Source organism: Mastigoproctus giganteus, chromosome 7 (genome assembly GCF_048544385.1).
Source record: "Mastigoproctus giganteus isolate SK-2022 chromosome 7, ASM4854438v1, whole genome shotgun sequence".
In the NCBI taxonomy this organism is placed as follows: Eukaryota; Metazoa; Arthropoda; class Arachnida; order Uropygi; family Thelyphonidae; genus Mastigoproctus; species Mastigoproctus giganteus.
In genome coordinates this window covers 190,554,121-190,577,942 of record NC_143581.1, presented here as the reverse complement: position 1 = coordinate 190,577,942, position 23,822 = coordinate 190,554,121, and the positions used below count along the sequence as shown (strand labels likewise).

At 38.7% G+C, this 23,822-nt stretch overlaps 1 protein-coding gene across 1 annotated transcript in view; it reads left to right on the top strand.

Moving 5' to 3' along the window:
• The window catches only part of Nmdmc (NAD-dependent methylenetetrahydrofolate dehydrogenase), a 136,148-nt gene that overhangs the window by 80,105 nt on the left and 32,221 nt on the right, over window positions 1-23,822 (top strand). The window contains exon 4 of the mRNA XM_090377317.1: window positions 17,000-17,107. Within this exon, the coding sequence (XP_090233443.1) occupies window positions 17,000-17,107 (108 nt within the window). The remainder of the gene's footprint in view (window positions 1-16,999; window positions 17,108-23,822) is intronic.

The following is a 23,822-nucleotide window of genomic DNA, read 5'->3' as shown; positions in this document are numbered from 1 at the left end:
AATTATAGAAGCCAATTCAGAAGAACAGTGCCCATGGAAGTATCTGTATAAGAGGCATGCAGCAGAAACAGTACGTCTATGAGAAAGCAAGTGGACAGACTCTGTTAGAGATGAATCATTAATTAACCTAACTGTCCTCTTCTGAATGGAATCAAGAAGCCTGAGCAAGGTTTTGGGGGCACCACCCGAGATGTGGGAACAAATTTCTATGGCGGGGCGGATTTGTGATTTATACAGAGTGAACAGCTGTTTGGAAGAAAAGTGACGCGGAGAGCGAAAGAGAAAACCAAGTTTTTTAGATGCAAATTAGACGGGTTAGACAAATTATTAGTGGGGATGGACAGGTGATGTGGGAAATGTGGTTTTTTTTTTTTTTTTTTCTGTTTCAGTGTAAGCTTGCTTCCTTGCATCACAAGCAACTCAATGATTAAGCAAATTCAAGCAGTCTAGTGATATATAAAGTGCTTTCTATTTAAAAGACATGTACAGTGCAACCTTGATATAATGTGCCTCTTCATACCATGCTTTCAGATATACTGCGGGTATGATCATGTCCCCCAAAAGAAATTGTGAAAAAAAAAGTGTTCGAAGAACTTGCAATTTCATATTGAAAACTAAAAAGTGAATATGTATACTTGTATCTACTATACATCTTACTACTGTATTTCCAAAAGGAGAAGTTAGCAAAAAATTGGCTATATATTAGCTTCAATTTGCAGAGTAATTTTTGTAAACGACAGACTAACCAAGACTAATTACTGTAGATACCCAGTTTCTTCCCTCAGCTAGAGATACAATAAAAGAATATATGTCAGTGGAATGCTAAATACAAACAGCTACCTCTGGAATGGAATATGGCTACCATTCATAAAGTCATTACATTTAGTTACAAAGTAATTTTTTTGTGAACAGCACATGACATCCTTTCTTTGACTGTAAGTTACGCTTAGGATAGCAAAAACTGCTAATGGCTAAATTAGAAAAAATATACATGAACCAACAAGTGATTTATGGAGAAATGTTCACTTCAGCACTGTGATAGGCTGGATAGTTTGGTTTTGATTTAGTTTTCTCAAAACGTGGTAAATTCTAGGGCATCACAAACAAATGTCAAAATTAGTTAATCAGTAGGACTAAAGTAATAGCCACCAAAATAAAAAATTATACCATTCAAGAAAAGTCAAAGATTATCAAAAGAGTTTAATCGTGGCAAAACAAAATGCAGTATATTTTGCGAGTGTGAAATTCCAGAAAGAGTTATCTGCAGTTGCATTAGCATTAACATTAGTAGAGGCATATAATGCAAGAAAGCAAGCTTATGCAGCATCGACCAAAAAAAAAAACCCTCCCATTTCACCCCTCCATTCTTTCCAAATGCCTGTCCAGCTCAGCCTTAAATTTATTTAGGCTATCAACTTCCACAACAAAAGATGGAAGTCTGTTCCACCAATCAACTATGTGCTGGCTAAAGGCAAACTTCCACACATCCATTCTACAACTGTCTTTCCTCAATTTGAATCTATGCCCCCCTCAGGTTCTTAATCTGAGCAAGAATCCCATTAGCATTCAGCTTGCTCAACCCATTCAAGGCCTTATACACCTCAATCAGATCACCTTGCAGGTGCCTACTCTCCAGGTGCTATAATTTGCAGAACTTAAGCCTTTCTTGGTAAGAGCACCCCTTTGTTCCCCTTACCAATCTTGTTGCCCTGTTTTCTACTCGTTCTAGCAACTCTACATCCTTCCTAAAATGAGGCCTCCATACCAGTACACAGTACTCTAGGTGTGGCCTGACCATTGCCTTGTATAATGGGATAATCACCCCCCTGTAATGCATATCTTCTGATGTTTGGTTTGCAACCTGTGCTATAGTTTTATTGAAAGGAGTTGGTAGTAGGCTAGTGCTGTGGTTAAGGGTACGCAGGTAAGCCTATCTAAAAATAAAAAAATAATAATTTTATCCAGATTAAAGGTGTTATAACATGGATGGAGTCATGCTGAAATAGGCACACTCACTTTCCATCCTGCTTATGAAAAGAGTCAATATGAATCCTTTTATACAAAATAAATGGATAAAAAATATATTTTATTTTTTCTAATTTTCCAAAAATTTTCTTGTTTGATTGATTTTGTTATTTTCATCTCTGTGTGACACACCAAATTTTCTCATACACTGAACCGTTATGCAGCGAATTGCCTTGCATTGAATTGATCTGGACCCTCTGAAGATGCTTATGAATGGCAGGGAAAATTTCCTATTATAAAATATTTTAATATAAATATACACTTGTTTTATACATTAACTGGATGTTAATTTTTCCAGGCATTTTTTCCTATGCAAGTTATTCTAGGCTTATCAGCTCATACAATATGTAAATCAGCACATGTTTTTACAGATATAATGACCATATGTGAGGGTCATTTTAAAAATTTATAGCCTGAGTATAAAAGGTTTATTTGAGGAGTCTGGTAATGTGTTCTTTTAAGTATAGTCCCTTTTGGAGTCAGTACACTTTTGCTATCAATGTTGCAGTGCATTGATTGGGAAAGTTTTCTTAGGCCTCCAAGAATGCATCCACTTCAACAATGACATCACTGTCAGTGGGCAGATGAGTGCCAGCCAGGTAGTTTTCGAAATAGGTAAAAGGCAAATGGTGCTAGACCTGTTGAATGTGGGGGTTGGTCCAAACTTTCAAAGCTGCACTCATGCAACATAGCCGTGGCAATGACAGACTTGTGAGCAGGCTTGTTGTCCTGGTGGAACAAGACTCCTTTGCTGGTGCCTCTGTAGCCAGGTGGGTAGGAGCAGCAGTGCATAGCACACGCTTCTTGATTAGACCGGGGTTCGAGCCCATGACCACCAAATACAGAGGATGCGGAAAGGTCAGGGAATGACCACCGCATATCCCCGGAGCAATATGGCCTTACTAGCTAATGCTCCTAAAAAAACAAATAATAACAACAACTCCTTTGCTGAGTTTTCTCTTGACATATGTCTTTGATGTTCTCATGCAAATGCTCACAAGGTCTGCATAATATGCCTGTGATTTTCTGGCCTTTCCGAAGTAATGCACTAGCAACACTCCATCAGTATCCCAAAACACCAATGCCGTCACCTTGCCAGCAGAAGGAATCAACTTGGCTTTCTTTGGACAGGGAGAAGAGCAGCGTTTCTGCTGTTCAGACTGTTCCTTTGCCTCTGGCTGAAAGTGATGGAGCCACATCTGTTCCGTGGTCACAAAACTTGCAAGGAAATTTGCGAGATCTGCTGGTAAACAATACAAATATTCACTTGACTTGGCAACTCTTGTGCATTTTTTGATATGCTGCTAACAACTTTGGGACCCATTGTACCAACCTTTTTCATAACAAGACCCTCTGTTATATACATTCAAATGAGATGCCGAAAATGCTGACAATGTACCAAACTGTCACTCATTGATCACTCATCACCAGATCATGCAGACTGTTAACTTATAGAGTGATGGATGTTAGATGAAAGATAACCCACAGGATGGGTCATCTTTCAGGCTCAACCTCTCTCGTTTAAATATTGCTACCTACTTCTTAACCTTGAAATAGGTAGGGGCATCCTCACCCAATGTTGTAACAATATCTTCATGAATTGTCTTTGACAATAGTCCCTTTTTTTTTTCCAAATTATTGGATGACTATAGAGTGAGTGATTTTATCCATCTTTCCTCATTCACACAACTTTGTTGACTTCAGGACCTGTTATTGAAACTGAATGAAACTTGGGAAGGGGGATTACTATTTCAAGTTTTATACATTAAGTACAGAAATTTTTAACACTGTACCACTATGCTTAAATACTCAGGCCATGAACTTTAATATAACTGGATCTATCCAGTTATATTAAAGGAGGCAGCAAAGGAAGCAAGCAAACCCTTAGCCATAATTATAAGAGCATCTTTGGATTCAAGGGAAGTCCCCCACAGACTGCAGATGTGCAAGTGTATCCCCAATTCACAAAAGGGGATCTAAGGGTGACACGAGTAATTACAGACCAGTTAGTTTAACTTCTATTCCTGGGAAAATAATGGAATCACTGGTTAAAGATGTATTGCAGGATGATCTAGACAAGACTGCAGTAATAATTCAGACACAGCATTGGTTTGTTAGGTGCCTCCGTAGCCAGGTGGGCAGGAGCGGCAGTGCGTAGCACATGCTTCTTAATTAGGCCGGGATTCGAGCCTGTGACCACCAAATACGGAGGATGTGGAAAGGTCAGCGAATGACCACCGCATATCCCCGGAGTAATATGGCCTTAGTTGCTAATGCTCCTAAAAACCAAATAACAACAACAATTGGTTTGGTAAGGGAAGGTCTTGTCTGACAAATTTGATTGGACAATGATGTGGTTACAAAGGAACTGTATGCAAAAAATTATTTTGATATCATGATTTTAGGAACGCTCTTGACACTGTTGCTCTGGAAGACTACTGTGCAAATTGGAGCAGTATAGTATCAAGGGTAGGTTGCTAAAATGGATAAAAGGGTTGCTGAGTGGGAGAAGACAGAGTGGTAATCAATGGATGCTGCTCTTAATGGAGTCCCCCAGGGTTCAGTGATGGGCCCATTGTTGTTTTGTGTATTTATTAATGATATCGATGAAGGTATATCAGGCTTAATGTTGCAGATGATACAAAGGGTGGCAGGGTTGTTAATGACTGTAATGCCATATGGTGCTGCAACAGGATCTTGAAGATTTGAGCAGCTGGACTGAGAAGTGGCAACTGAAGTTTAACATCGACGAATGCAGAGTACTGCATATGGGTAGAAGTAATCCCAGAGAAACATACCAACTGTGTGGTACTAACACTTAGAATGATAGAAAATGAAAAGACCTGGTAGTAATTGTGCAGTCAAATATGAAGTTTTCTGAGCAATGCAGACTGGCTGCCAGAGCAGGTCATGGGATATTGTTAATGATATAAAGGAATTTTGCTAGTAGGGAAAAGGAGGTGATTATCCCTTTGTATAAGGCAGTGGTCAGGCCATGCCTTGAGTACTGCATACAGGTCTGGTGGCCTCTTAGGAAGGATGTAAAGTTTCTTGAGCGTATACAATGAAGGGCAACAAGGTTAGTGAGGGGAACGAAGGGGCCCTCCTACCAAGAAAGGCTTAAGTTCTGAAAATTGCAGCGGCTGGAGACTAGGCATCTACGAGATGATCTAATTGAGGTGTGTAAGGTCTTGAATGGGTTGAGCAAGCTGAATTCTGATAGGATTCTTCCGCTTGCTCAGATTATAAACGTGAGGGGGCATAAATTCAAATTGAGGAAAGGTAATTGTGGAATAGATGTGTGGAAATTTGCCTTTAGCCAGCAGGTGGTTAATTGCTGGAACAAACTTCCATCCGTCATTGTGGAAGTTGATAGCTTAAATAAATTCAAGAAGGAACTGGAGAAACATTTTGTAGAAAATGTATGTCTGAAATTGTGTTTTTTTTTTTTTTTTTTTTTTTTAGGCTGATGCTACATGAGCTTATATACTTGCATCTCATGCCTCTATTACTATTTTCAAATTCCCCTTGTAAAAATAAAATATATGAATTGGGGTAATTAACTATATAATATCAATGTAGTTACACCATAGTTAACCCATAAATATGAATTACGTATGTTTTGTAAAGAGCATCGTTTTAATTGTATCTCATATCGTGGGTGCCTTCACAACGAGATAGCTGGTATTGCCCTACTTCAAATAAATAACGCTTCTCTAGTAGAGAAGACTACTATTATTTATTTTCAGAGGATACCACCACCCAGGTGATTGTTTCGAAGCTAGTGGGCTTCATCATCAGTGGACGGGCAGGTACCCTGGTGTTTTTTTTTTTTTTTTATCTTGTTAGTTTTTGGCACATCAGCTTCTATGGCCATAATGCACCTTCCAAAGTTTTTTTTGCATTTTACTGTGATCCAAGCCCAAGGCGGGAATCAAACCTGCGACCTTTGGGTTGCCAGGCAGGCACTTTACCTACCTGGCTAGCCCGGCCGGCACCCTGGTAATTTAACATGCCATCACAGTTGTGAAGTTATTTCCACAATATGTGAGATGCCAAAGGGTGTTGGTAATAATGTAATAGAAAATGAAATGCACAAGGCATAATTCCTTGTAGGTTTTGGTAATTAACTATATAATATCGGTGTAGATACATCATAGTTAACCCATTGTTGTGTGAAGGCACCCACAATATGAGATACAATTAAAACAATGCCCTTAACACTACATATGTAGTTCAAATTTATAGGTTAACTATGGTGTATCTACACTGATATTATATAGTTAATTACCAAAACCCAGAAGGAATTATGCCTTGTGCATTTTGTTTTCTAATGAATTGGGGCAATATAACTAATGTAGTTGCACCAAAAACTTAAAATAAGTTACCAGGTGTACTGCTGCACTGAATAGACATAAGAGTTGTCTGATTGTAGAGTTTGTTTTGATATTTTTATTTTTTTAATTTTTAATGGCATTATTAGCCAGACCTTTATGTGATTTGTCCTTTATGTTGTAATTGATATTACATATTATATATCATTAAAATACAAACTTGTTTCTCTGTATTCAATTATTAGGAAGACAGCTTTATGTAAGATGGCGTGTCCGTAGCCAGGTGGGCAGGAGCAGCAGTGCATAGCACATGCTTCTTGATTAGACCGGGGTTCAAGCCCGTGAGCCACCAAATACGGAGGATGCGGAAAGGTCAGGGAATGACCACTGCATATCCCCAGAGCAATATGGCTTTAGTTGCTAATGCTCCTAAATAACAACAACTTTATGTAAGATATGCACTTTTTTCCTTTTGTAAGTAAAATAAATTAAACATTGTGTATTCTAGCAACAAAAAATATTGTAATTTATATTACACAGAAAATAATAATTCATACAGTAAACAGCACATGTATATGTTCTACAGTGATTTTTATTTATATTACAGTCTCTATGATTGGCTACCTGCCTACAAATAGGTATGGCAAGGTCTCTCTCTCTCTCTCTCTCTCTCTCTCTCTCTCTCTCTCTCTCTCTCTCTCTCTCTCTCTCTCTCTCTCTCTCTCACATGTGCGCGCAACAATCAGTTGAATATGTAATGTATGAGGGACATAATATTTATGCAAGAGCAGAAATATCCTAAAAGAATGCACAGGACTATGTAGAAATTCATGAGAATAATTATAATATGGAAAGGAGGAGATTACAAAAGCTCTTGTGAGGGGGGGTGGAGAGAAGCACTTGATTTTTCAGGAGCTGTCTCATTCCTTTCAGAGCATCAAGCTTAGCTTAGCTTAGTTTTGAATGAAGGCCTAATGGCTGTAGCTGCTTTGTGCTCTATGTTTACTAGAGGATATTTTTTGCTTGACACTATGGGAGCAAGGAAGAGAGTGTTGCTTATCTTCCTGCTAATTCTACTCCTGTAGTAATGGTTATGTCCAGTTGTCTTGTTGAAGGGTGGCCATCACCAGGGAAATTGAGACTTTCCATGAGAGAAACTGCATTTAGTGATCTTTAAGTAATTCTCTCCCAACTGGATGTTGGTCCACAGTTGTCAGGAATCTCAGTGTTTCTTGGTAAAATGTGACCCACCTTTTTTTCACTAATTCTACCAAGCATGATGGGTGTATGACTTGTGTTTTTTCTTTCATATGCTAGTCCTGCTACTTCATAATACAACTTAAAAGGAATCGTAAACCAAATGACACTTTTCTGATCCACTTCCAGTGATCTTGGTCTGGCACAGTTGTTTATTTCCATTATATGCGAACAGTAGTGGTGTTCAGGGAAGGTCTTTTGCTGCTGCTGTAGCCTAAACCAAATAATATCTAATGTATTGTGTACTACGAACTTGTATACTGAAAAATTCCCTTCTCCAGTAGATAAGTGTTTTGGTCAAGAAATGTTCTATATGAAGTGAATAATGTTATACAAAATTTTTATTTTTTCATTACAGTTTGTCTCAGGGTGTCCTTTTCCACCTACCATCTGTCAACTCCCACTTACATTTTCTGACATAGTCTCAGTTATCTTAAAAGCACCACTCATCTCAGTTGCCCTTTTCATACCAACTATTCATGCTATAATTCTTTCACTTCAAAAATAGTACACTGTTCTGATATTCCGTGTCAGCAACTTCCTAAGTTAGGATCTCCTCAGGCTTAAAATCTCTTTAAGATTTTAAATCATTCTATCAAATTCCTCTGTTACGTTTATCATTGTCCCAACTATACAAATCACTCATTAGTTTTTTTTTTTTTTTTGACTCCTTTTCTTTGAAACTCTACTTTCTCTAAACAAAGTTTTCCTAACAGTGAAGTAATTTTCCTTGGTGGTTTTAACGTTCAAAACTCCGTCTGTCTTCAGTGTTCTAGTTACGTGGATCCAACTGATAGAGATGCCAACGTTTTTCAATAAGTAATGGCCTTATACAGCTTTTTTCATTTACTTACCAAGATACCAGATATTGCTAACCACACACCCAACACTCGATCTTTTCCTCACCAACAGCGAAAGTACACAGTTAATATTAGTGGTTATAGAGGTACCTCATATCACAACTTGGTATGGTCACTTCTCCAGTAGAGTCTCTCTCTCTCTCTCTCTCCACCATCTCCCCATGGCCATTCTCGAGCTCATGTTATTTATCACTACAAGAATATGAAATGGAATGATCTGATACTCTTTTATTTGGTTGGATTATTGTTTTAAATCTTCCTGTCCTAATGTTTACTCAGATGAATAAAATACTTGGATTTTATAATAAATGTGCTAAAGCTGTTCAAGATAAAAACATAGCATATTGCAATTGGCTTGTATTCAAATCCTAACTTCATTTTCCTCAGCTTAAGCATGCAGCAGTTACAAAAAAAATACTTATTTATTGCTTTATAAATCTTAGCCTATTGAAAATCCAAACTCAATTTTGAATAGACTAAGAGTAGGAAACTTGCTTCTTATCCAAATGGTTGTTGAGCCTTCTGATCTCTGGCCAAAGATATCGGCTGCAGCCTCTGTCAATCCGTACTTCTGCCTCTAATATATTCTGATGGGCTATTGCATCCTCATCTAATGATAAAGCTGACTTATTAGCATCCTACTTTTCCCAACTCATCCAGTGACCATTTTAAAAAATAAAGTTCTACCATACCAAACACTTGGTGCCTCCTGTTGTCAGCAGAAGGACATCTGATGACTTCTGAACAAGCTTAATGCTGAGAAGTCTCCAGAGTGTGATGGCATTTCTCTATTTCTTCTCAACAACTTTCTCCTGTTTTGTGTTGCCTTTTTGCACTCTCTTATTCCACTGGTGTATTTCCTTCCACATGGAAATTTGCTTATATTAAAATGGGTGACAAATCTCTCCCTTTCAGTTATCATTCTGTATCATTTAACACTACTACTACTTTTACCAAAGTAATGGAGAACTCCAACTGCAACTAACACCATCTCAAAACAGTCGATCTGATCAGTGAGCACCAGTATAGACTTCATCAGTGTTGATCCACTTAACTAACAATAGAGTCGCCAACAATAACTTGTTGGCAACTCTATTGTCAGGGAGACGAGAAATATATTACGCAAAAAGGATAGGTAGAACTGGACCAGGGTATGTTGCTAAGGACAAAAGTTGATGACATTGTAGAGCAGATATCATCTTTTAAGGGCGCAACAGGTGGTATTGTTGTACACATTGGCACTAATGATCCTAAGAGTAAGAGATCTGCAGATTTACTTAACAAGAACAGGTCAGTGCTGAAAAAAAGTTGCAAGTTAGGGTTAATTTTGAAAGTGTCTGCAATTCTGCCCAGACGCGATAAGAGGGAGTATGTGATGAGAGCTTTGTCAATCAATCCTGGAGAGATTGTGCAAGACTCACAGGGTAGAATTTTTTCAGAGTGGTCTGTGCTTGCTAACAGGACAGACTGCTCCTATAGGGAGAGGATACACTTAAATTGAAAGGGTGCAAGAATATTTGCTGATGCTATCGAGGCAGAGTTAGGTGGCTCAGAAAACTGCTAGATTGGGGGTTCACGGACTAAAAGATTAATGTTAGCCACAGACAGAGACGAAAGTTCTTCTTGCACTGCTTCGATTGTAATGAGCAGCAGCCTAGAGAGCAAGTTGCTGGGGACTTCAAGAGCTGCTGGGAAGTCATCATGGAACAATTAAATACATGGGCTGTGTTAGGGTGAGTAAGAACGTGCATGTACACTAATGCTAGAAGTATAGTAAATAAAATTGATGAATTTGAATTGCTGATAAAGACATCAAAGGCAGATATTGTTGGGATATATGAGACATCGTGTCACAGAGATATAAGCAATGCAGAATTGGAATTTAGGGAGTATAATGTGTATAGAAAGGACAGACAGGGTAGGAAGGAAGGAGGGGTTATGCTGTTAGTTAATAAACATGAAATCTAATGAAGTGCATCCAGTTGACACGGGTGGACAGTCAGTGCAATATTGAGTCTGTTTGGTGTGACATAAACACTGGGAAAGGGAAAATGAGAGTAGCAGTATGTTATAGGCTTAATGACTCGACAAGTACAACGAACAGTTGTGCAAAGAAATAGAATGGGCCAGTAAATCAGAATGTCTTGTAATGGGGGATTTTAACTTTCCAGATATCGACTGGATCTTGTGGTCACTTGCACGCTAGCAAGACTTTCGTGGATTTATTGGAGGATTGTTTTCTACAGCAACATGTTCGAAGGGCAACCTGAGGGAGTAATACCCTTGATCTGATTATCAGCAGTGATTATTCATGCATTAAGAATTTGCAGATAAAGGAACCACTAGGTGACAGTGATCACAGTGTACTGATATGGGATTTACTTAAAGATCTAACTACCATCAAGGATAAAGGGAAGGATTTTTGTTTTCGTAAAGGTGACTACAGTGGTCTTAGACAGTTTATAAATTATATACAGTGGGATTAACTTGATGATGTTACCATGGTGAATTCTAAATGGGAAGCCTTCAGGGACTTAATCTTGGAGGCTAATAGGCTTTTCATACCAACTAAGAAATACTGTTATAGGTTCAGGACTAAATGGATGTCAGATGAATTAATGAGACTCGTGGCAGAGAAGAAAAATGCACGGAATGCATATAAATTATCAGGCGACACAGAAGCCTACAGCATATATAAGCTAGTCTGTAATCAAATCACAAAGGGGATCAGGCAGATTACGAGAAATCTTTGGCAAAGGATGCAAAGAAAAACAGCAAACAGTTCTTTACTTATGTAAATTCTAAAAGGAAGGGAATGAATCAGATTGGTTCACTTAGCATAGATTGTTTGACTATTGATAATCCTGCTCAAGTAGCTGATAAACTGAATGAGTATTTTGCATATACGTTCACACATGAGGAGTTATTCAAACAGAGAAACAGAAAACAGACAAAATATAACACAGGGAGCTAAGTGATTTTGTAATAACTGAGAGCAAAATGGAGTAGAAATTGTTGAAGTTAAACATAAAAAAGGTACCTGGGACAGATGGAATCTATCCAGTTATATTGAAGGAGGCAGCAAGGAAAGTAAGCAGACCCTTTGCCATTATTATGAGAGCATCCTTAGATTCAGGGGAGGTCCCCATGGACTGTAGATGTGCAAATGTATCCCCAGTTCACAAAGGGAGGTTGAAAAGGGTGACAAATAATTATGGACCTGTTAGTTTAACTTCTGTTGTGGGGAAAATAGCAGTCACTGGTTAAAGAGGTAATACAGGATCACCCAGACAAGACTGCAGTAATAGTTGAGACACAGCATGGGTTTGTTAAGGGGAAATCTTGTCTGACCAATTTTATTGGATACTATCTGTTGTTGTGGAAGTTGATAGCTTAAATATATTTAAGGCTGAACTAGACAAACATTTAGAGTGATCAGATGGGTGAAATTGGGAGGGTTTTTTTTTTTTTTTTTTTTTTGGCTGATGCTGTATAAGCTTGCTTTCTTGCATCATATGCAAATGCTAATACTTATGATATCTTCATTTATACACTGGTGTTCAAAGAATGTGCATTACCTAGGAATTTCACATTTCTAACCCTTTTTCACGATGGTATGTTACGTTAATGACTAGCATCAAGAACAGAAAAATAAACAAAACATATTTATTAATAGTTAAGGCAAAGCTAAGTAATATTTGACAGGTGCTCTCAAAATATATCAAAATGCCCATTTGCAACCTTTATACAACTGTTTTGGTAAACACGACAGTTATCGCTGAAATGTTATCAGAAGCCCTTAGTTTGCTTCAGTTTATCATTTTAAATGGAAAACAAAATCAAAAGTTCACCAGGTACAAACTAATATTTAGTTGAAGTGCCTCTGGCCCTGATGACAGCAGCGCACCGTCACCGCATTGAAAAGATCAATTTCTGAAGATAATCAACTGATTGTGGTTCTAAACACAAAAAATATGGCTTCCTCAAGTTCACAAAGGGTCTTTGGTTTCTTTCTGGCAACTGCAGATTCCACACAATGCCAACAGTTCTCAGTAGGATTCAGGTCTGGGCTGTTTCCTGGCCAGCTAAGAGTTGTAATGGACCATTCTTCCAACCATTTTTTCACCTGTAAGAAATGTAAGCACATTACTGTCGAACCTCTAATGCCGAAATGAAGCTAAAGTAACTATAGAAGTGCCTAATTGCACTTTTCGCCCGATGAAAAGGAGCAGAGTCATCGTGAAAGATGCTGCTACTTGGCAGGCTAAAATGGTCTCTAATGGTTGGCAGCGATTTGCTTTCCAATTACCCCAGGGGCTCATATCTGGTGAGTATTGGCTTGGCACACCCAGGGTCCTCAGCTGGATATCATCATTCTTCTTTCTTGGTGATTCCTTTCTACTTCTGACTCATTTTTGCTCTCTCTCTCTCTTTCAGGGTAACTCAGAAGTTTTGTTTTTGCTGGTGCAGCATAAGCCTCAGGCTTCCTTGCACCATATGGCTAATAATAATAAATGGCGAAGGTAAAGAAAGCCAACACGAGAACGATGAGAAATGTCGGATAACTTACGTGGAAAATTAGTTTCCCGATACAGCACTCTAGCACTGCTTGCTCGGTAAACAGATGGTAGGTGTTATCAGTCTGGAGCAAAGTTAAGAGCGATATATTGATTGATGGGTAGGTGTGGCAAACGATGCGCTGATTGGTGCGTGAACACAACACACAATAACATTGGGTTAGTATCATTTTAGTAGCACTCAGAAGCACTAATGGTAACTTGCCCTAATGAACGCTTTCCATAATGGTAAAAAAGGTCAGGTTACCTCCACTTGAATCCTATGGGAGCTTAAACCCCTCCCAAAGTGTAGGAGGTAACATAACCCTTTTTTCTTTAGAATCACAGTCATATTTAGAAATACATTCATAAAAAAAATAAATTTTTTTATGACTGTATTTTTATTTTTTTGTTCAATAATATGCCCTAATGGTGCAAAAAGGTCAGGTTACCTCCACTTGAATCCCATGGGAGCTTGAACCCTCCCAAAATGAAGGGGATAACCTAACCTTTTTTTCTTTAGAATCATGTGGACTAGCACATAAATTGTATATTAACAAAACATTATTTTTTTATTACTGTACTTTTATTTTTAAAGACACTCTTGCAGATACCCACGTATCATAATGTCAATCAACACCTCAACAGTTATTCACTATATATATATAGAATCTTTCTTTCTTTTCTTATATTATTTCCTAACCTAGCGTTTAAGGTTAAGTCACTAAATATAAGGAAACCGTTTCTATTATTTCTTAACCTACCATTTAAGGTCAGGTTACGAAATATAACAAAAAATAAAGAAACCTTTTCCTTTTTTCGTAACCAAACCTAAATCAACAGTATAGTAAAAACACTCATGAACTCCAAAAATCTGCTTTTAATAATGAGAAAAAAACATAATGAAGAACATGAAAATGAACAGAACGAAACTTTTATTCATTTAGTTTTCATCAAAAAATCAACCAACGTTTTATTTTCCGTACAAATTTCTTCCATCATTAAAAGATTCATCGTTACTATTACCTGTTTACCGTTCATTATAAAACTATTATGCACCGTTCTTTACTCATAAATACACATTATAATGCCAACCAATGACTACACAGTAGCTTGTCCTCTGTCGCGCCCACCACCAATCATTTCATCATTTGCCATGCCTACCTGTCAATCAATATCTCTTTCTCTATTTCGGCTCCAGACCGATAACACCTACCGTCTGTTTACCGAGCGAGCAGCGCTAGAGTCTGGTGTCAGGAAACTAATTTTCCATGTAAGTTATCCGACGTTTCTTGTCGTTCTCATGTTGGCTTTCTTTACCTTAGCCTAATAAATAATAATAATAATTATCCATTGGCATTTATAAAAGAACCTTTTATAAACTGCAGATGACCTACTATGCGATACGAAATGCACTCCCATCTCATTTGGCTGGTAGGGAATTTCACCGTAGACACCATACAGTCTGGATGGTATTCTTCACCACGTCTACGGCATCGTTTGTCTCCCATCAGAGCCATGCAGGTTCAATTTCTTCTCATCCGAGAAAATACCTGACTTCCACTACTTGGGGTTCCATTTGACATGCTCCTTACACCAAATTAATTGGGCCTTTTTTTTCATTTTTTGTGTGAGGAGAAGCTTCTTCTTAGGACAACGGGCTACAAGTCCATCTTTGAAGAGACAGTATTCTGATTGTCACCACACTTGCTACCACTCCTGTATGTTTTTCCCATTCTCTTTTCAGCTCAGAAAAGAGAATGGTTTTTAAGGAATAAACCCGTCAAAATGCGGTCCTGTTTTGGCGTAGAGACTCATTTGCATCCAGTTCCTTTTTTCCTATCAGCAGAACCAGTATTCTTGAGTTTGGAAAGAAATCTACTCACTGTCGACTGATTACAAGACACTCTATTATTATTATTATTATTACCCATATAGTGCAAGGAAGCCTGAGGCTTATGCTGCACCAGGCAAAAAAAAAAAAAAAATTCTGAATTACTGAGAGAGAGAGAGAGAGAGAAGTAGATGGGAATCACCAAGAAAGAGAAGAATGACGATATCCAGCTCAGGACCCTGGGTGTGCCAAGCCCATACTCACCAGATGTGAGCCCCTGTGGGTATAAGCAGTTATGACAGGAAAAACATCCTTCCTTACATAAAGCAATAATAGTACTCTTTCTTTGTGGCGTCAACTGCATATAACTCGCCATCCTGAGACAAGCAAGGAAGAGTTGTTGTTATTTGGAGCATTAGCAACTAAGACCATATCGCTCCGGGGATATGCGGTGGTCATTCCCTGACCTTTCTACATCCTCCGTATATGGTGGTCACGGGCTCGAACCCCGGTCTAATCAAGAAGCAGTGTGCTGTGTACTGCTCCTGCCCACCTGGCTATGGAAGCGCCACAAGTAAGGAATGACTGCAACTCTTGCAGAGCATTCTTATATAGCTGAAAGTAACAGCTGATGCAATATTACATAATCACCTATTGTGTCAATCTTATCCGATGCAATGTGTAAGACATATTGCCATATACTTACGTTATTCAGACGACAATTACAATTTTAAGGGGTGATGTACTATCTTTGAACACCAGTGTATACTCATCTTTGGTAAAATTTAGTGGAAAAGCTTGATGAAATTCAAGCACTTCACTTACTCTTGATGTTTAGAAGTCTTTTGATGATCTTTTACATAAAAGTCTTCTAAACACACTTTATCCTATGATTTCTCCTTTTTTTTTTTTTTTTTCCCCAATTGGTTAGCCAGTTTTTTTTTTTCCCAACTGTTCACTGCAGATGATAGTAGATGGCTCTCTATTCTGACTTTTCAGCTGATTCGGTTGTTTTTCCAAGGTTCAATTCTTTTTCCCACTCCTTTTCCCCCCCATTGTTAATAACCTTCATTCACTGACTACAATCCTATCCATCACTTTACTATAGTAGAAAACTGCATTCTGCCTTCCAGTTTGAGAAACCTTGCTCTGCACAAACACTTGTTTGTGCAGAACAACGTTGATCGTTTGATCATTCTAAAATTCAGTCATGCTATTTCTCGAAAACAGAGTCAGCTTCTCCCACACTTATCTTTAATAACACTCAGATTTTTAGACAAGATCACATATTGGGAATTACCCTGACTTCTTATCTCTCTCTTGCATAAGCACATCACAAATATTACTTCCTCTGCATTAAGAAGACTAGTTTTGTTTTTTGCTCTCAGTATTACCTTTTTTCTAAACAGCTGTTGACTATACAAATTTAAAGTCTATCATACCATTGGATTCTGTTCCTGCATCTGGGATGGTGCACCCAAACCTCACTTGGACACCTAGATTCTGTCCAAAAGAGATCGGTCAGATTAATTAATGACTCATCTCTTACAAACTCTCTCCATTCTCTGTCATATGGACATTCCATTTCTACAGCATGCCTTTTCTGTAGATATTGTTATGGACACTGTTCTTCTGAATTGATATCTACAATTCCATCTCTCTCTCTCTCTCTCCAAAACCAATTTGAACACATGCCTAGACCAGACAACTTCCATTCATTGTCCAGCTCTAACCTCACAGAAACAATTTTTCCTGTTTCCCGTTTATCCCTTCTACTTCTGTTCTTTGAAACACCCTTCCTTCATATGCATTTCACAAAATTTCATTCTGCAGAAATTCAAGTCGGATTTCAATATATACCTTATGTGTTCTCAGCCTTCAACCCATACATGGTACTAATGTGCTGTAGGTTGTAATACATTTCATGTGTGGAATTATCATTAGGATGAGGGAATGTCTGGTATCAAATCGATGAAAGCATAATATTATATCCCACTGTTGCAATATTTATTTATTTTTTTTATGATTTAAGTATTATGTTCTACTGTGTATATTAGCTTTGTAAGCTAATAAAATAATTAGAAACCTTTCTTAAAGGATATATATTTGTTTAATATTTTTTAACAAATATAGGAGTAGAAACATTTGGTAAGAATGCAGTTGTTTGTGGCCGTTCAAAAAATGTTGGAATGCCAATGGCTATGCTCCTTCATGCTGATGGTATTGGAGAAACACAGGCTGGTAAGATATTTTTGTTTTTCATTAATTGATGTGCAGTTAAAATGAGATGTGTAATATATGTTTTAAAATATACTGAGTGGTGAACTATTCCAGTCCCATAAGGAAATAATAAAAATGTTATTTACAGAAGCAGATGCTCAAATTCTTTGCTGTCTTGATGGATACACATAGAGAGATGAACACAGTATTTTTCATGACATTATATAATGATTTTGCAGAGCTGATTGTGCTAGGTGAAATTATCACTTCTAAACCACCAAAGTTTTACTGCAGTCCAATTTGTTAGGTCATAAATTGTCTAATGCTGTTTGTGAACAAGATTAAGATTCATTGGTAATTAGCAGTGGAGAGCTCTGAGTTTGTATCTTGCAAGTTGTACATTAGGTTGATGGAATGCTGGCACTAGACAGTATCAACTTTCATTCATATGATTTGACTAGGGAAAAAAATTATGTATATAATATTAAGAAATTAATTATATTGTGCAATGTATTGATTCTGTGTAGATTACTCCAGTTCATCAAATGTATACAGGGTGATTCACCACCAGTGCGACAAACTTGCAGGAGGTGTAGGGGGCACAAAGACGAATCAGAATCACATAGCATTTCAGGGTCCGAAATGCCTTCGTCATGCAGTAGAGGACGTTGAACGGGATGTTGCGCAAACAGCGATCCCACCGGAAGTCAGCATTTGCGAACCGGTTCCCGAGGCAGTAGGATGGACGAGTATTCAAACGTTGAACTGGCCGACATGCACCTCATGTATGGAGCTGCGGACTGTGATGGGCGCGCCGCGCTGCGCTTGTAACAGGAACGTTTCCCGCACGGGCGTGCTCCTCGTCATACGATTTTCACACGTGTGCACAGAAGGTTACGTGAGACTGGTTGTTTCACGAGAGGTACCATGAATCGAGAGCAAATGACAAGGAAGCCAGACAATGAGAATGTCCTACGTCTTGCAGAAGGCAGTACGAGTACTCGAGTGATAGGCCAACGGTTGGGTATTTCCCAATCCACTGTATGGAGGATACTGTCAACAAACCAAATGAGTTCATACCATCTGCAACGCGTCCAATCATTGGAGCCTGCGGATTATCCATTCCGAAGGACTTTTGCTATTGTCTTTTGCTATTGTATTGCATGGTATTGAAGGATTTTGGATTTTTGGTTTCTTCAACAGAGTGTGGCAGACAGTGCATTTGCTGCATCCGTATTGTTCACGGATGAGGCAAGTTTCACAAGAGAGGGAACCTTCAATCAACATAACACCCATTTGTGGGCTTTGGAGAACCCCCATGGTACACGAACACATGCAACTCAACACCATTTCTCTGTCAATGTTTGGGCCAGCATTGTTGGAGACCACCTCATTGGACCGTACCTTCTGCCCGAACTTATTGAAGAAGCACATATTCCTCAGTAATTGCGCCACTCAATGTGATTCCAGCATGATGGGGCTCCCTCACATTACACCAATGACGTCCGTCAACACCTAAACGTAACATTTGGACAGCATTGGATAGGTCATGGTGGTCCAGTTCATTGGCCTGCTAGATCGCCGGACCTATAATGCCTGGACTTCTTCTGCTGGGGTCAAATGAAGACATTGGTGTACAAGACCCCCGTTGATTCAGTTGAAGACCTCGTTGCTTGCATCTCTGTAGCTGCCGGGGAGATTCGAGACACGCCAGGAATCTTCCTGCGATTCCATGTGGCGGCGCTGTGAAGCCAGTGTGACTGCTTCTGATCGAACTTTCGAACACCTTCTGTAGCATGGCTTTTTGCCAGTGTAAAACTTGTCATTAAAATGATTTCTGTTACACAAACGAGTTGCTGTTTCTGTTCTTTTTCTTTGTTCACGCGACCTCCTGCATGAGGAAGGCATTTCAGACCCTGCAATGCTATGTGATTCCGATTCATCTTTGTGCCCCCTACACCTCCTGCAAGTTTGTCGCACTGGTAGTGAATCACCCTGTATATACAGGAACTCCCCGACTTACGCAAATTCAACTTTACGTCAGTTGTTGCCAGCTGGTGCAAACTGAAAAAAATATGGAAACGTATTTTGCATCTGTAGGGATAAAAGGTAACCCAATAGATGCAAAAATAAAAGGTATTGTGAAAGTATCGTAATGTGAACCCAATAACAAATTTTGTTGGTTTTTTTTTTTTTTTTGTAATTCGTTCCAAGTCCTTGAAAATTTTGCTATATTACTAAGCTCTTTATCTCTCTAAAAGGTCATACTTATAATGGAAATTACACTACACTTTCATTGTTATATGTTCCCATTAAAAGAATCAAAAAACAAAAAAAAAAAAAAAAACAATAAAAAAACAATTTACACTTTCCAGTTTTATGGGACTTTTCTGTTAGTGCAATCTATTATAAATGGGTAGTAAATTCAATCTTATTGCATTTGTCATGATCCCGATAACTGGAATTGTGTGGGTTTTTATGTTACAGTATTATGGTGAATTGTGTTCCCCTTCACTGAAATCTTCAATCATATAAAAAACAAATTTTCAGAAACTTCTCTTCGTTCGTATTTATATGTTACAATGATAAAGTGAAAGAGACCAATGGAAAGTGCAAGTGCTGGCAGTGCCAGGAAACAAAACAAAATTGATTTAGAAGTGAAAATGAAAATGATTAAGAAGTACGAAGCAGGACAAAGTTTGTCATCTATTGCAAGGGAATTAGGTCTTGCTGCTTCAACAGTACATACTATTTTAAAGGGCAGTGCTTGTTTAAAAGAACATGTCAAAGTATCAACGGTGATCAAAAACAGTGTTCACGTGCTATATCGAAGATGGAACAACTATTAATAATATGGATGGAAAATCAGATTCAGAAGCAAGTGCCCTGAGTCCAATGGCCATTCAAGCAAAAGCAAGAAGTATTTATGAAGATATAAAGGATAAGTACGGCGAACCCCAAGCCAAGTTCATGGTAAGCAACAGGTGGTTTAATAGGTTCAAGCATTGTGCTGGTTTCCAAAACATTAAAGTATGCGGTGAAGTCACCAGTGTCAATTCTGCAGCTGCAGAGAAAAATTGTGATGTGTTGGAAAAAATTATTGATGAAGGCAACTATTCAATGCAGCAAATTTTTAACGTTCTCAAGACTGCTCTGTATTGGGAAAACATTCTGGATCGAACATACATTGCCAAAGAGGAGAAGACAGTGCCAGGTTTCAAGGCTTTAAAAGATAGAGCCACACTCTTGCTTGGGGCTAATGCAGCGGGAGATTACAGATTAATACCACTGATTGTGTACCATTCTGGAAATCCTCGTGCATTTACGGCCATCAATAAAGCCACCCTACTCATGCATTTCCAGTCGAACCAGAGAGTATGGATAACAGTATCTCTCTTTGAGAATTGGTTTAAATGCTGCTTCATTCCCGAGGTTGAAAAATATTGTAAAGACAACGACACTCCTTTCAAGGTTTTGCTTCTATTAGATAATGCTCCTGGTCATCCTATGCATCAAGATGATTTCAATTCAAATGTGAGAGTAATATTTCTGCTGCCAAACACGACTTCACTCATGCAACCTATTGATTGGGGTGTAATTTCGAATTTAAAAGCATACTATTTACACGCAACAGCTCAGGCATTGTCTGCAGTAGATGGTGAGAAAAATTTCATGTTAAAAAAATTTTGGAAATCTTACAGTATTTACCACGGCACTTTAAACATTAATAAGGCCTGGGCGGAAATTACTAAAGGTTGTTTAAATGGCGCATGAAAGAAAATATGCCCATGGCATGTAAAAGGCTTCAAAGGGTTTGAAAAAGACGATAAGAAGAAGATTTGAAAAAGAAGATTGCAACCTTTACAATCTTACAGATAAGATTGTAAAGGTTGCATATCTACTTCAGTTGGAGGTCATTGCCAAAGACGTGGAGGAGTTAATAGAGGAAGAAGAGAAGGAATTACCTAACAAAGAACTTATTGCATTGCAGGCAGTGATAGCGAAAGAAGAAAATGCTGATGAAGTTTAAGATGAACCAAATGAAGAACCAAGATGCTTCATCATCAGAGAAATGGCAATGGCCCTGAAAAGATTGTGCAAGGCTCAAGGGATAGAATTTTTTTCAGCCTGGACTGTACTTGTTAACAGGAGAGATTGCTTCTACAGGGATGGGATACACTTAAATAGAAAGGGTGTAAGAATATTTGCTGATGCTATCGAGGCAGTGTTAGGTGGCTCGGAAAACTGCTAGCTTGGGGGGAGACAAAGACCAATAGATTGACAGTAGCCACTGGCAGAGGTGAAAGAGATTCTTGCACTGCTTCTATTAGAATGAGCAGAAGCCTGAAAAACAAGACGCATGATATTTCAGAGACTGCTGGGAGCCATTGCGGTATAAGTAAACACATGGGTTGTGTTAGGGTAGCTAAGAATAGAAACAGGTGCAGGTATACTTGCGTGTACACCAATGCTAGAAGTTTAGTAAATAAATTTGATGAATTTCAGGTATTGTTCAAAACATTAAAGGCAGATATTGTTGGGATATCAGAGACGTGGTGTCACACAGATATAAGGGATGCAGAACTGGAATTTGGGGAGTACAACGTCTACAGAAAGGATAGACAGGATAGGAAGGGGGGAGGGGTTATGCTATTAGTTAAGAAACACATAAAAACCAAGGAAGTGAAGCCAGTCGACATCGCTGGACAGTGCAGTGTTGAGTCAGTTTGGTGTGACATAAGCATTGGGAGATCAAAATTGAGAGTAGGAGTGTGCTATAGGCCTAATGACTCTGAGTATAATAAGAAACTGTACAGAGAAATAGAGTGGGTCAGTAAATTAGAGAGTCTTATTATGGGGGATTTTAATTTCCCAGATATTGACTGGAATTTGGGGGCTGGTCACTCACACACTAGCAGGGCTTTTGTGGATTTATTGGATGATTGTTTTCTACATCAGCATGTTCGGGAGGCAACTAGAGGGAGTAATACTCTTGATTTGATTATCAGCAGTGATTCTTCATGCATTAAGAATCTGCAGATAAATGAACCACTAGGTGGCAGTGATCACAGTGTTCTGAAGTGGGATTTACTCAAAGAGGTAACTACCATTAGGGGTAAAGGGAAGGGGTATTGCTTTCGTAAAGGCGACTACGGTGGACTGAGACAGTATTAAAATTCTATACAGTGGGATCAACTGATGATGTTACCAACAGCAAATTCAAAATGGGAAGCATTCAAAGAACTTATCTTGGAAGCTACTAGGCTTTACATACCAACTAAGAAATATTGTTCAAGGTTTAGGCCAAAATGGATGTCAGATGAACTAATGAGGCATATGGGCAGAGAAGAAAAATGAATGGGATACGTACAAATTAACACGTGACACAGAAGCTTATGAGAGATACACGTTGATCTGTAACCAAGTTACAAAGGAGGTTAGGCAGGCGAAGGCAGATTACGAGAAATCCTTGGCAAAGGATGCGAAGAAAAACAGCAAAGAGTTCTTTACTTATGTAAACTCTAGAAGGAAGGTGATGAATCAGATTGGTCCACTTGATATCAATGGGTCAACTGTTGATGATCCTGCTCAGGTAGCTAACAAACTAAATGAATATTTTGCATCGACATTCACACATGAGGAGTTATTCGGCGAGGGGGATGCCAGAGGTGTATTCAACTCTGGCAGTAAGCTAGAGAATCTTGTAATAACTGAGAGTAAAGTGGAGGAGAAATTGTTGAAGATAAACACAAGAAAGGCACCTGGGGTGGATGGAATCTATCCAGTTATATTAAAGGAGGCAGCAATGGAAGTAAGCAAATCCTTAGCCATAATTATGAGAGCTTCCTTGGACTCAGGGGAGGTACCCATGGACTGGAGATGTGCAAATGTGACCCCAATTCACAAAGGAGGATCAAAGGCTGACACAAGTAATTATAGACCTGTGAGTTTAACTTCTGTTCCCGGAAAATTAATGGAGGCACTGGTTAAAGAAGCACTGCAGGATCATCTAGACAAGACTTCAGTTATAGCTTAGACACAGCATGGTTTTGTTAAGGGGAAGTCTTGCCTGACCAATTTGATTGGATAGTGTGATGCAGTCACAAAAGAACTGGATGCAGGGAATAACTTTGATATTATATACTTGGATCTTAGAAAGGCTTTTGATACTGTTGCACATGGAAGACTGCTGCACAAATTGGAGCAGTGTGGCATTGGAGGCAAATTGCTGCTATGGATAAAGGGGTGGTTGAGGGGGAGAAGACAGAGTGGTAATCAATGGACACTGCTCATCGTGGACTAATGTTATTAGTGGAGTCCCTCGGGGTTCAGTATTGGGTCCTTTATTGTTTTCTGTATTTATAAATGATATTGATGATGGTATATCAAGCTTAATGTCCAAGTTTGCAGACGATACAAAGGTTGGCAGGGTTGTCAAGGACACTACTGACACTATGCTGCTGCAACAGGATCTGGAAATGTTGAGCAGATGGGCTCAGAGGTGGCAAATGAAGTTTAACATTGACAAATGTAAAGTACTACACATGGGAAACAGCAATCCCACAGCAACGTATCAACTCTGTGGTACTACACTGACAGTGGTAGAGAATGAAAGGGACTTGGGGGTGGTTGTGCAGGCAGATATGAAATTCTCTGAGCAGTGCAGACGGGCTGCAAGAGTAGCTCATGGAGTATTGTCAATGATATACAGGAATTTTTCCAGCAGGGATAAGGA